The 15,156-nt window shown below is 40.8% G+C and overlaps 1 protein-coding gene across 9 annotated transcripts in view; it reads right to left on the bottom strand.

The window, feature by feature from the left end:
- Pias2 (protein inhibitor of activated STAT 2) overlaps positions 1 to 14,060 on the bottom strand; it is an 81,505-nt gene extending 67,445 nt beyond the window's left edge. For 5 of the 9 annotated variants that reach the window (XM_038329568.1, XM_038329560.2, XM_038329561.2 and 2 more), the window contains exon 1: positions 13,896 to 14,060. In XM_038329568.1, coding sequence (XP_038185496.1) covers positions 13,896 to 13,919 — 24 coding nt within the window. In that variant the 5' untranslated portion in view covers positions 13,920 to 14,060. Of the gene's footprint in view, positions 1 to 45; positions 73 to 13,427; positions 13,740 to 13,895 lie in introns of those variants that run through there. The other 4 variants (XM_038329564.2, XM_038329566.2, XM_038329565.2 and 1 more) reach the window with 3 other exon arrangements.
- Positions 14,061 to 15,156: the final 1,096 nt, after the last annotated feature.

Genomic DNA, 15,156 nt, shown 5'->3' with positions numbered 1-15,156 from the left:
CAAATCACTTAGATCCAGAGCTTGTGTGCATTCTAATTACTTTACCTTCTACTCATTCTCCTGTCGCAATTCCTATGTAGAGAAAAGATAATATCTTAGAATGGGTATTTACCACACAGAGTAAAAAATTAAAAATCTATGTTAAAAAAAGTTTCTATTCTGAAAAGAAAATTGAGACTTTAACAAAGAGCAGAAATAGGCCCAGCAGAAATTGTAGTACCTTTAACCAATGCTGAAATTGCCTCGTTATGGGCAAAAAAATGAATACTGGCAATGAGCTTGCAGTAATTTCTAGGGAGAAATTAGCAACAAACATCTAAAAAGCAAGAAACTTCAGATTATAAAAAGAACCGATTGGATTCTCCCTCATATAATAAAGGTAGCATCAATTTCTGGAGCCCCTACACTCTATACTGATGCAAATAAATCAGAAAAGGCAGGTTATGAGTCAGGAAAATTAAGAAAAGTGGCTCAAAACCCTTGATTCAGTTAAGAAATCAGAATTATATGCTGTTCTCATGGTGTTATTAAACTTTCCAGAACCTTTTAATACAGTTATTAACTTTCAATATACAGAATTGTTTTACATATTAAAGCTGCTGAACTTATTTCAAGTGATCCAGAATTAACTTTGTTCTTCCTCAACTTGTGGCCCTTGCTGAGGCCCATGGCCATGGGTAGCACAGGGCCATGGCTGCTGCTCTCCAATGGCGGCCACAACAGGAAGCACCAGAAGACTTTTACAATCTGTATACTTCAGTGATTGACCATACTGTTTCAAGATCAATCCTCCCCTCCAGAGAGACAAACGAATGAGTATATTTTCACATATCTGTTTGAATGCATGAAGTACCTACCACAAGAGCAGCAAGACCAGAGACCAAAATTCTAAAACAAAGGAAGGTATACAACGTTGAATCTTTGGACTTTCCCCCAGAGATGTTCATTAATGGAGAATGGGGAATAGAGAGGTTGAGAAGTCAGGCAGACCACATATGGTGGCACACACCTTTAACTTCAACACTGAAGAGGCAGGAGGATCTGTTAAGTTTGAGGTCATCTTGGTCTACACAGCAAGATCTTTTCTCAGAAAAAGCTCTAGAGACAGAGAGAAAGAAAAACAGAGGGGGGGGCCAAGCGAGCATTGAGATGAAGCTTCTACACATTTGCTCAATTATGAATGGGAATAGTAAGGACTGAGTTGTTAAGCTATGATACTCAGTAAGTTAGGTTTATTAAATGCATTTACCTGATTATAGAACATACAGAAAGCATAAAGGTAGCATAGGTTTTTAATTCTTTAAAAAAAACTTTCATCAAATTTTTTAAATTATGTTTGTCTATGAGGAGGATATATGAATATGAGTGCAGGTACCCATAAAGACCAGAGGTTTCAGATCCCCTGGAGCTGAACTTGCAAGTGGTTGTGATCTGCCTCACATTAGTGTTAAGAACCAACTTGGATCACCTGGAGGAGAACAGTGCACACTTTTAAATAATGAGTCCTCCAATCAAGATTTTAATTTTTTTTAAGACAGGGCTTCTCTGTAGCTTTGAATTCTGTCCTAGAACTCACTCAGTAAACATGAATGGCCTTGAATTCACACAAATCCACAGGCCTCTGTTTCCTGAGTGCTGGATTAAAGGCATGCACCACTCCAAGCCGGAGAAATTTTTTATTTTATATATATTATAATCATATTCTTTCCCTTCTCATAAATCCTCCCAAATTCCTCTCCAACTCCCTACCAACCAAATTTATGTACCAATTAAATTTTTTAGAAAATACATTTTGCATTGGTCAACTACTTCTGAATATGAGATCTAATCTGGGTGGTAGACCCAGTGACACTCCACTGGAGAAAACTGATTTTCTCTCTACAATTGTTTTTTTAATTGATATTTATTGAGCTCTACATTTTTCTCTGCTCCCCTCCCTGCCTCTCCCCTCCTCCTTCAATCCTCCCCCAAGTTCCCCATGCTTCCAATTTACTCAGGAGATCTTGTCTTTTTCTACTTTCTACTTCCCATGTAGATTGGACCTATGTAAGTCTCTCTTAGTATCCACAATGTTGTCTAAATTCTCTGGGATTGTGGTTTGTAGGCTGGCTTTCTTTGCTTTATGTTTAAAAATCACCTATGAGCCGGGCGGTAGTGGTGCACGCCTTTAATCCCAGCACTCGGGAGGCAGAGGCAGGCAGATCTCTGAGTTCGAGACCAGCCTGGTCTAGAAGAGCTAGTTCCAGGACAGGCTCTAGAAACTACAGGGAAACCCTGTCTCGAAAAACCAAAAAAAAAAGAAAAGAAAAGAAAAGAAAAGAAAAAAAGTCACCTATGAGTGAGTACATGTGATAATTGTCTTTCTGTGTCTGGGTTACCTCACTCAAAATAATGTTTTCTACCTCCATCTATTTTCCTGCAAAATTCAAGATGTCTTTTTTTCCTGCTGTGTAGTACTCCGTTGTGTAAATGTACCACATTTTCCTTATCCATTCTTCAATCAAGGAGCATTTAGGATGTTTCCAGGTTCTGGTTATGACAAACAAAGGTGCTATGAACATAGTTGATCACATGTTCTTTGGCACGATTGAGCATCCTTTGGATATATACACAAAAGTGGTATTGCTGGGTCTTGAGGAAGGTTGTTTCCTAATTTTCTGATAAATCATCATACTGATATCCAAAGGGACTGTACCAGCTTGCATTCCCACCAGCAATGGAGGAGTGTTCCCTTTAGCCCACAGTCTCTCCAGCATAAATTGTCATCAGTGTTTTTGATCTTGGCCATTCTTACAAGTGTAAGATGAAATCTCAGAGTTGTTTTGATTTGCATTTCTCTGATGACTAAGGATGTTGAACATTTCCTTAAGTGTCTTTCAGCCATCTTAGATTCCTCTGTTGAGAGTTCTCTATTTAGGTCTGTACTCCATTTTTTTTATTGGATTATGCGATCTTTTGGTGTCCAACTTCTTGAGTTCTTTGTATATTTTGGAGATCAGACCTTTGTCTGATGTGGGGCTAGTGAAGATCCTTTCCCATTCTTGTAGGCTGTTGTTTTGTCTTGTTGACTGTGTCCTTTGCTTTACAGAAGCTTTTCAGTTTCAGGAGGTCCCATTTATTGTTTCTCTCAGTGTCTGTGCTGCTGGGGTTATATTTAGGAAGTGGCTGCCTGTGCCAATGCATTCAAGTGTATTTCCCACTTTCTCTTCTACAAGATTCAGTGTGGTTGGCTTTATATTGAGGTCTTTGATCCACTTGAACTTGATTTTTGTGCATGGTGGTAGATATGAGTCTATTTTCATTCTTCTACATGTTGAAATCCAGTTATGCCAGCACTACTTGTTAAATATGCTTTCTTTTTTCCATTTGATATTTTTTGCTCAGGTGTTTGAAGATGTCTATTCTTATGCCAATATCAGGCTGTTTTCAGTACTGTAGCTCTGTAGTAGAGTTTGAAGTCAGGGATTGTGATGCCTTCAGAAGTTCTTTAGTTGTACAGGATTGTTTTGGCTCTCCTGGGTTATTTGCTTTTCCATATGAAGTTGAGTACTGTTCTTTCGAGGTCTTTGAAGAATTTTGCCAGGATTTTGATGGGCATTGTGTTGAGTCTGCCTGTCCTCTCTAAATTCTTAAGTGTATATATTTACATATATAGTATTTAAACCTTTACAGACTTAACCTTTATAATTTACTCTATTAAAATAATGGAAGGTTTATTGAAGCCACACAGTAGAATCAGTAAGTCTCTATACATAAAGAATATGGATGAGTACTGCAAGCAAAACTTTCATGTCCACCTATAACTCCTCCTGAATACTTTAGAATACTTACAATGCCTAAAACAATGTAAGTGCTATGCAGAGAGTTGTCATACTGCACTGTTCAAGGGGAAAAAAGGAAAAAAAGAAGACAAAAGAGAAAAGGAAAGGAAAGGAAAGGAAAGGAAAAGGAAAGGAAAGAAGAAAGGAAAGGAAAGGAAAGGAAAGGAAAGGAGGAGCACTAAAGAGATGACTCAAGTAGCTGGGAGCACTCGTTACTCTTCTAGATTCCTAGTACCTACATGGTGGCTCACAACCATCTTTAACTCCAGTCCTAGGGGATTCAACTTTTCTGACTTCCTCAGGCACCAGAGGCACAACTGGTGCCCCCTCAGACAAAACACCCGTACACATACTTTAAAATAAATAAATAATAAAAGTCTACTGTAAACATATCCTATTATGCCTGCAACAGCCTCATAAACCACTTGCTTTGCCAGATTTTTATTGCTTTATTTTCTCTTATGCTTAATTTAATCGAATGGTTAGTTTAAAATTGGAACAATTAAGTGAAGGGATAATCAGTTTAACAGATATTGACATAATGTTAATTATCATTTTGATAATCTTTATAGATGGTTTGATAATTCTTGATTTATCTGTAAAAGAGGTGGTTGATATGATGGCCCAGATACAGGCCTTAGAAAAACCTATTAGAACACATATTAGAGATATTCAACAGGAGAATTTAATGGAAAACCAATCTCAGTGTTGCATTTTAAGGTTAGAAAGGACAGCCTAAGGTTTTCAAACAACCAACTTTAATTTATCCAGTCACCTTACTGGAACAATTGCCAAATGATTGTTATCCCCAGGCTGTGCAAGAGTTAAATGGAATCCTGTGGAAATTTTAGATTTAAGGAGATTCAAAGAAGCGACCGTCTCATATGGTATGCATTCACCTTTTGTGAAGCAAATGTTAAACTCACGGTCAGCTTGTAAATAGAATTATCCTTCAAGACTGGACTTAGTTACAACAGTTATGGAACATGGTCTTCAGTTACAATGGAGGACCTGGTGGGAAGATGGAAGTAAGATCATTGAACAAAATAGACCTACAGGTATAGAAATCTCCAAAGACCAATTTCTTGGAGAGGGAGATTATGCTGATGTACAAAGGCAATCTGTAAATGATGACCACTGCCTTGACTTTTGCCATATAGGAGCTTTGAATGCTTGGGACAGAATTGAAGAAGTAGGAAAGAAAACTGAGTCATTTACTAAAGTTATACAAAGTCCAAAGGAAATCTTCACAGATTTCTTATGAAGATTGATTTCAGCAGTAAATAGAATAATACCAAATTCAGAAGCTAGACAAATAATAGTTGAATCTCTGGCTTTTGAGAATACTAATGCACAATGCAAAGGGTGGAAAAGGCTGTTAAAGGCAAGATCAGAGCCGGGCGGTGGTGGCGCACGCCTTTAATCCCAGCACTCGGGAGGCAGAGGCAGGCGGATCTCTGTGAGTTCGAGGTCAGCCTGGTCTACAAGAGCTAGTTCCAGGACAGGCTCTAAAAAAGCTGCAGAGAAACCCTGTCTCGAAAAACCAAAAAAAAAAAAAAAAAAGGCAAGATCAGTACCCTTGGAGAAATAGATCTGAGATACAATCAATACTGAATCTCATGACCATGATAATACTTAAAAAAGAGATCTGATTTCATTCCCAGAGGTTTGAAGAAAAATTGAAATGTCAAGTGTTTAAATTGTGGTACACACAGTCACCTAAAAAGGGACTGTAAACAGGGCAGGATATTCATAGAAACAATTTTTCTAAGCATAATTTAAACAAAAATACCCCTTCTTTCTAGATTATGCAGAATTTGTGGCAAAGACAGGAACTGGCTAATGAATGTAGATCAACAAATGGACAGTCAATGTAACACCTTGCCATCAGGAAACAACTTGAGGGTCCTTCTGCAGGCCACCATGCCAAATCCAGTTCAGTATTTACTGTAATCATAGAGGTAACTCCTTCCCAGAGCAATTTATTCAGAAGAGATGATAGTTCATCAACCAGTATGACCATTTAATTTAAACTAACTAATATAACTAACAAATGCTTCTGATTTGATGAGATATAGCTCGCCAAAAGGAATCTTCCCTAAAGTTAAGATTGGGGAAGGGTTTTGTTTTTCTTTGTTTTATCTTTTAAGGAGAATAAAGGCATCCAGCTAAGGAATCTGAAGAACACTAGACAAATGAGATTTGTGAAGAAAAAGGACAAATCACTGGGGTGGGGGGAGGAATGTCCCAAGAAAAAGAGTAATTAGCTTACTGGCATGTCACATTTCCAACAGGATAAAACTTCATAAATCTCCCAAATGTTTGCTTCTGCTGTACTCAACAGATATAAAATGCAAACAGTCGATATGTAGTGCCAGTCTAATTAAAAATTAAAGCTGGCTTTGGAGTTAGAGAGTGTGGTTCTCTCCTCTCTAAACCCAAGTATGTTTGTTGTAAAACCCAAAATCTGTCTCATGTCAGAAGACCTACCTGATATGGAACTGAAGAAAAAAATTTAGGGACTATTGTTATTGCCACTAATCTCATAATACTTTGAGTTTGATTCTTTAGGGCTTGTCTTGATATATAAATATTATCTCAAAATTTAAAAGATATATATATACACACACACACACACATATATATATATAGTTACACATATGTATTTTAAACTTTCTGTCATGATATTGTCATATAGAGTACTAACTAATTCTAGAAAAAGGCATCATCTAGCTTCCTATAAATGATTTCAGGTTTGTGTCTCTATCAGGTAACTAGAAATTAAGTTTTTATACTCTGGATATACATAAAAATATTAATCTTTTAATCTCTTTGAGATCTGCTGCATATGACATCAAAATGTTTTGTACAGTGAATCAAGACCATGCCCAAAAGTGACCTTTGAAGTCTCCAAAAAGATGATGGGGCCCTACAATTACAATTCCACCAGCACTATTATAATACCACTAAGCTGAAAACACCACTTGAAGACCTAAGGATGTCACTGTCCCCAGAGAGCAAAAAGTAACTTTAAGACATGACACACACATATCCAAGGTAGCATGATGGTTTTTAGTATTTCATTAGATTATGGATATTTGTCATTGTTTTGGGGGGGTGATTACAGGTTATTATTGGTAATGGCCAAGAAAAAAAATGAAGAAAAAGATTAGATTCAAAGTTCTTGTTTTTTTTTAATTAAGATTTATTTATTTATTATGTATACAACATTCTGCCTCCATGTATGCCCACACGCCAGAGAAGGGTGCCAGATCTCATTACAGATGGTTGTGAGCCATCATGTGGTTGCTGGGAATTGAACTCAGGACCTCTGGAAGAGCAGACAGTGTTCTCAACCACTGAGCCATCTCTCCAGTCCCCAAAGTTCTTGTTTTAAAAAGAAAAAAGGAGGAGTATATAGACTTAAAGGTAGATCTACTGAGTCTACTCTGAAAAGAAAAAGGAGGAATATAGAAATAGGACTAAAGTGTAAATTATTGAATATGCTTTTTAAAAAAGGACCAACACTTGTTTTAAATATCTTACATGGGTATGGATCTTTGCATATTGATACAAATTTGAGATTAATTTTGTTAGAACACACAGTACATACATTTCTAATTGTGTTCAAGGTATTGTACCTATCTGCTCACTTAACAATTTGATGAAAATTGCTAGTCCTTGAAAGTTATTAATTAGAATACAAACAAATGCAAGTTAGTAGTTAGTCAATACATATTGGGTATGTTTTCAAGGCCAAAGAGATATATTTTAGATAGATAGGTTGTCTTCAAACACTTCAGATATCTACAGAAGATGGCATTCAAGATGTTTCAATAACATTCTTTTCTCTTTTCTTCTGACAATAAGACATATCTGCTCCTAGCAGCATCAATCTACTTCAGAGAAGATGACAGACATAAAAGAAACTCCCTAAGGAATTTACTTTCTTTGTGATAAGTCACTGGGTAAGAAAATGCCCTTGCCTCGACTGCTGATAGTATGCTGTCTAAATTGGACAAGCAGGACACAAAGGAAAAGACTGTGAAACTTTTCCAAGACAAGGAAGGACAGCCCTTCAGAATGTCCTGCTTCACAGAAATGTCTGTCAAAGATTTTAGGCCTCTAGGCCCAAGACAGGTGCTCCAACATTACAGAGAAAACTTGGGTTCAGGCAGCCAGCTATTTCTGTCATATCTCACATTTTTTGGAAGTTGCTTGCACTTCTTGCTCACACTTCTTGCTCACTCAGGTAATATTATCTTTTCTCGGATCTCTGATGGACTTGAAGATTTTATAGTTATAGTTTTCTTGTTATCAGATTCAGAAAAGAAATTCATTAAAGAGGTATAAAGTATGTAAGACTGAGAGACATTAAAAGATAGTTTTGGTAATACAAGTTAGAACAGAAACTGAATTATGTACAACCTTTTGAATTTATCAAGATAGGATAGATAAGGAGTATTTTCTCTGAATTTGTCAACTGCTAACAGACTAAACATTGTTGATGTATTTATTGTCCGTATATAGTTATTGTACTTACTACATATAGGTTTTCTTATAACCTTTTATTTTAGAAAAAAAGGGGGAAAGTGGTGATACTTTGGTGATAGTTTGTACTCTAATAAAGCTTGCCTGATGATCAGATGGCAGAGCTAGCCACTAGTTAACCACAGAGGTCTGAAGGGCTGTACAAACAGGAAGTGTTATGACTGGGTAGAGAAAGGGATATAAAGCAGAAGGAGACAGCAATTCAGTTCTTTTCGGCTGAGGAGTTTGAAGTTAAGAGTTGGATGTGACTTGTTCCTTTCTCTCTCTGATCTTTCAGCATTTTGCTGATATCTGGCTCTGGGTTTTTACTATTGAGACCAATTAGAACTGTGGGCTTTGGGGTTTCAAAAGCCTAGGCCAGGACCATGTGTCTCTCTCACTTCCTACTGGGTATCAGCATATAAAGTTCTTAGCTCAGCAGTTCTCAACCTGGGGTTCAAACTATCCTTTCACAGGGGTCATCTAAGACTACTGGAAAACATAAGATGTTTATAATCTGTAATAGTAGCAAAATTAGTTATGAAGCAGCAACGAAAATAATTTTATGATTGGAGGTCACCACCACATGAGGAACTGTATTAAAGGGTCACAGTATTATGAAGGTTAAAAACCACTATTTTAGCTACTGCTCTAGCCTATGACTGCCTGCTTCCCACAATAATAATGGACTAACCCTCACGAACTGTAAGCAAGCCCTAATTAAATGTTTTGTAAGAGCTGCTTTGGTCATGGTGGCTCTTCACAGGAATAGAAGAGTAACTAAAACAATCTTGTAACAAGTTAATTCACAAACCAGTTGGTCATCCCTTCAATTATAACAAAGATGTTTTAAGTAAGCATTTAGGGAACCAAATAATTTCCCCAGCACATGAAAGCTTCTTAAGTCACACTATCATAATCAATCTCCTTTGACTACACAAGCCACCTCTTCTTCTTAAAGAACTTTTTCCTCTCTTCAATCCTTAGAATGGTTTCCTGTATCAAGTCTGTACCATGATTCCAAAGCCTTGGCTCTAGTTCAGAGGACTCTGGTCAAAGCTCTAGATTCACTATTCTCTCAGAAGAACAGAAGAAAACTATACTGATAACCTCCTAGTCACTTTGGACTGAAAGGCAAAACACAGAGCTGCCATATTCTGTGGCACACATATGTCACTAGCTCTATCACTGTCTTGTCTTCAGCTACCTTATCAAAGGATACCTCTCATCCCCAACCCTTTACCAAGCCTAAAAAGTGAAAAGGACAGGGATGACTAAACCACACCAGGGAAGAAAGATCTTTGTTTCCAGTATAGGAACAGAATCAGTCCTATGCAACAACTAATGCTACACTGATCCTCAGCAGCTAAACTGCAGTATCCAAATCAGTCTAACATATCTCTCACTGCCAAGAAGAAAACCAAAAAGTTAATGCCCATAATTTTGCATGGTCCTATAATTTGTCATTTTGATGAGCAGAATATAAACTGGGCCAGAAACTATCATCTGAGTCATCCATATTTCTTCCCCCCCCCTTTTTTTTTTCATGTTTCTCTTGTTTTTTAGCCTGCTCTCCAGTTTTCCTTCCAGTTCTGTTACAAAATGGTAGTATTTATCATTAAATTTATTCTATGAATTTCAGTGATTAGGAGTTCCACTTAGACCCAAAGTCACTGGGACAATGAAGCCTAACATAACTCTGAAGTCAAATAACTGCTGTCTCAAACTGGAATCTAGGTCAAAACTTAATCTATGTTTAATTTCTTCACAGAATTATGAGAGTAACAATGTATATATGAAATATCTAAACCAGAGTTCAGCACATACAGGAACATACTAAAATGGTTATGTGTCATCATCATCATCACTTTTTGCATTGGGAAGTAGGATAACGTGTCTGCCCTAAGCAGCTAAGAAAAACATAGCGGATAATCTTCCAACATCTACTCAGCCTGCAACCTTCCTTCCTTTCCTCTGAAAACCCTCAGAGGCCAAGTCTCTGGTGGTCATCTGCTGTGGAACTAAACAGCTGAGGGACCGGGCAGGACAGAAATCTCTGTCAACAAATGGCGCCAACATGGATAACTGCATCCACATAAAACCTGAGAGTTTAGGAAATAATTCTAACACAAAAGGACAGTTAAGCACAGCTTCTTGGTAGCAGCATTTCCTCATTTTCTTGCCACTTGCTCATTTAAGAGAGGCTTCTTGACTCAGCTTTAGCTGCAAAAACCTTGCAGCTCTTTTAAGAGGATCTGCCACAAAGTACTTAAATGATGTTTGTAAATAGCTGATAGCATGATTCTTGTTGGTGGCAGGGACCTTGAATCTCCATAGAGCTTTGGCAATAAAAATGGCTCCAGCCAGTACCTCCCTGAGGCTAGACTCTCAGAAAGATAAGGAATGGGTGGGATCCTAGCCATACCTCTTAGCAAATTAAAGATTCACGTGGCCAGAAAAAGAGAGCTATATTGTAAAGATAGATTCAGATTTAAAAAAAAAAAACCTCTAAACAGTTTTGAGTGTGTTTAAAAATATATGTAGGCTTGGGAGAGAGAAAGAAAGAGAGAGAGAGAGAGAGAGAGAGAGAGAGAGAGAGAGAGAGAGAGAGAGAGAGAAAAGCAAAGAAGGAAAGAGAGTAGTTGGGTGTGGTGGCACACACCTTTAATTCCAGCACTTGGGAGGCAGAGGCAGGCAGATCACTGTGAGTTCAAGGACTGCCTGGTCTACAGAGCTCCAGGACTGCCAAAGATACACAGAGAAACCCTGTCTCAAAAAGCCAAAATGTAAAAGTTAAAAAAAAAACTGAGTTTAAAATAAAGCCACCTAAGGATGGAAAATATACAAAGAGTCTGGATACTGTCTGTTATTGTGTTGTCTTTGAATTGTTTAAATGCTGAGGAAGGAGCAACAGCTGCTAAAAGACATTTGATTATAAATGCTGCCTGATTAATCTAACATATATATTTTAAAAATGCCTTGACTTCAAAATTTAAGTCAAAAGATATGTTACTTTGGAAAAGAGGTTTTGCCACAGGAAATGAGAGGCTGTGAATTCCTTCCGGGTTAAGAAAAATCAGATTTGATCAAGGAAGACCCCCTAAGAAATCTCCAATAGAAGCAGATGGCCCAGATGTCTTAAGTTCTACATCCAGAACCCTTTCAAGACTGCTAGCTGAGATGACCAAGTCTCACAGAATATTCCAGTCAGGACTTGATCATAATTCTAAATTTTCTTTAGGTCACCATAAGATTATCAGCACCCCTTATCAGCAGGAAGTAGCCTGGAAAACTCCACCCACATTCCCCAAAAAATAGATTTTGGATATTTATCTCTGTTTAGAGTGTTGGTTACAAGTTGTTAAAGATAATGGTCTGGCGGGGGGAGAAAAAACTAAACAAGGAAGATTAGATTCAGAGTTCTTGTTTTGGAAAAAAAGGGGGGAGTGCTGTGGGACAATAGTCATGTACCCCATCACTTATATTATTGTTTTAATAAAATGCTAATTGGCCAGTAGCCAGGCAGAAAGTATAGGCAGGCAGACCAGGAAGGAAGTAGAGACAGGGAGACAAGAACAGAATTCTGGAAAGAAGAAAGACTAAGTCTGCAGTTGACACAGAGGAAGCAAGATGAGAATGCCTCACTGATAAAAGGTACCAAGCCAAGTGGCTAACATGGACAAGAATAATGGGCTGATTTAAGATTTAAGAATTAGTTAATAAGAAGCCTGAGCTAATAGGCCAACCAGTTTATAATTAATGTAGACCTCTGTGTGTTTCTTTGGGACTGAACAGCTGCGGACCAGGTGGGACAGAAACCTCTGGCAACAGTCATCTACTAAAGTTGAGGGAGGGGAGGGAGGGAGGGAAGGAGAGAGGGAGAGAGAGGGAGGGAGAGAAAGGGAGAGAGGGAGAGGGAGGGGAGGAAGAGAGAGGGGGGGGGGAGGATGCTTTGGTTTGTACTCCTTTCTCAAGGTCCTGGTTCCACTTTCATCTGAGTCCTGATGCCCTTTCCAACCTATATGATTAAAGTTAGTTTCTCACTTTAACCAGTGACATTTCTAACAGCTTCCCACCAACCAAAGTTAAAAACAAACAAAAAACGAAAAACCTCCCATCCCCGGAAGAGAAAATAAACATGTTACTATATAAAAGTTAAGGCAAGGGGCTAGAGAGATGGCTCAGAGGTTAAGAGCACTGACTGCCCTTCCAGAGGTCTTTAGTTAAATTCCCAGCAACCACATGGTGGCTCACAGACATCTATGATGAGATCTGGTGCCCTCTTCTGGCATGCAAGCATACATGGAGGAATGTTGTATACATAATAAATAAATCTTTAAAAATAAAACAAAAGTTAAGGCAATATTGCGGGGCAAAATGAATCCAGTGTTGGGTTTACTGTAGTGAGACACGCTGTTTCAGTAGCATCACTAAACACAGGACAGGTACAATTATCCTTCACAATCACGGTTCTCTGTATAAACTGATAGGGGCTACAACATCGCTAACTTTTTACTGGGAAAGTCGTTCATTTCTGAAACAGAAGGAAAATGGCAGGTGCTGTGCAGTCCCTCACATTCATTCTTTTGTTGGTGTCCAACCAGTCTGCATCCTTTCCCCACAAATAACAGTCTTACAAAGCAGAACAGTTTACCAGTGAAGTAAAGTAATCCAAACATCACCCACGGCTAATTTACCACATCTGGCTGCAGATTTAACTTCAAATCCAGACTTACATGTCTCCACTTTAAAATACAATTTAAAAAAAACAAAAAAACCAACCAACCAACCAAACAAACAAACAAATCAGGGTTTCTATCTGTAAACATCCCACATATGTCGTAATTCGGGGTTCAATCCTGGTTTGGCTACGAATAAGATTTCTCTGAAGATCAGTCTGGTGGAAGGAAAAAAAATCTTTTTTCTGTGTAACCTCCAGCCTCTGTTTTAGACCCCAACTATAAAGGTATCAACAATAAAGTTATGACCTTGTTCGGAGGCTAAGAAACAGTTTTTCCTCAAGAGCAAAAGGAGCGCACGAACTATTTGACAACACGGACCCTGAAGATACCTTACCATGGTTACAAACCAAGTGACCGGTCTAAGGCCGACTACGGAAGGCGGTGTTCCCAAAAGAGCGCGCTTCTCCCCACGCCGAGGAAGCGCCGGTGGGAGGAAGGGGCCTTAGCTCGTGACAGACCGGCCTCGACCACGGCGGGGCGCGGAAAATTCCTAAGGGCGACCGCACGTTTCCGCAGGCGGTCTTCACCAGTGAACGGCGGTCACGCAGCCCCGGCGATTGCCGCTGCCCGCGCCCCGCCGAGCCAGTCCGCCGGCCCTGGGCCGCCAGGTGCGCGGCGGCCACCCCGGGCCAACCGCCCGCCCTCGCCCGCTCCGTCCCTCCCTGCGCAGCGCCCGAGGATGCGGCTCCGCCAACCGGCCGCACGCCCCGGCGCCGCCGCGCTGCTGCTCCCGCCTCCCCTCCCCCCCGCCCGCCCGCCCGCCCTGCGGCCTCCGCTCCCCCCCTCCCGCCGCGACGCTCACCCTCAACTCCTCGAAATCCGCCATTTTATCCCGCCCGCGGGCGCCTCAGCCGTCGCCGCTCCTCCGCCCGCTGCCGCCAAAGACACCGCCGCCGTCTCCTGCAACATCCTGCACTGGGGCGCCGCTCTAGACGCCGCGGCCGTCGCCGCCGCCGCGCCGCCACCACCGCCGGGCCCGTCACGTGACCTGCGCGGACCCCGCCCCCGGCGCGCGCAGGCCCCGCCCCTCGCGGCGCCCCCAGCCCACCGAGAGCGGTCTTCCGCCCGAGCGCCCCCCACGCGCTTCCGGTGGTGGCCTGTCCCCGCTTAGCGTCCCCCGCCCGCGTTTTCCGTGGCCCCCTCCTCCCCTTTCCTCTACGCAGGGACGCCGACCGCCACCGAGGCTCGTGGGAGCGGGCGGAACCGCGGCGTTCTTCCCGGACTTGGAGGAAGGCCTTGCCCGAGCCAGTGGCTGGGAGAAAAGAGGTGGCGGGACTCACGGAAACATTCAGGAAGATTCTCACTGTGCTCTTCCCAAGGTGTCTGAGAACACGGGAAGCGGCCTCAGTGCCATCCCCACAGTAGCTGTGGTGGAATAATCCAAGTATAGGTGATGGATAAGCCGTTGTTCTAAGATAATGGTGCTCACAGATAAGAAATTTTTTGTGTTTTTTGTTTTTGTTGTTGTTTCTAAGACATGCAATCACTGTGTAGCCCTAGCTAGGTTGGAACTCTTGTAAAACATGCTGGTCCCCCAACTCAGAGAGATCCACCTGAGTAAGCCTGAACCTCTTGAGTGTGGGTGCCACCACACCCAGCTGGATAAGACCTTTTCATTTCTGTCCTTAAACTATTCGCCTTGGCTGCTTTTTTTTTTTTTCTTACTGACCTTGAAGAGAATGTCAGTGGCCAGAACGAACATGTTGAAAGATTTGTGGGGTGAGGTTAGGAGAAAAGCGAAGAGTGCTCCAGAGAACCCTGATGTTGTTGAAAAGCCAGGAAAATCTGATGGCTGGGGGACAAATGAAGAGAGATTGCTGATGCTCCCAAACATGATGAAAGAATGGGGGGAGGGAGGGAAAGATGGGTACCTGCCTGCTCTTGGGAGGCTGAAGAAGGACCAGGAATTGTTAATGTAGCCTCGGAAGGCAGAGGCAGGTGGAGCTCTGATCGAGGCCAGCCTGGAGTACAATGTGCGACTGGAGAAACAAATACAATGAATGACAATGCAGAGTCAACTGGGTGGAACACACAGTTCAGATTTCATTGATAAGACTGGTGGA

Source organism: Arvicola amphibius, chromosome 5, assembly GCF_903992535.2.
Source record: "Arvicola amphibius chromosome 5, mArvAmp1.2, whole genome shotgun sequence".
Classification (NCBI taxonomy): Eukaryota; Metazoa; Chordata; class Mammalia; order Rodentia; family Cricetidae; genus Arvicola; species Arvicola amphibius.
Note: the sequence above shows the minus strand (reverse complement) of the source record. Positions and strands in the feature narration are given on the sequence as shown.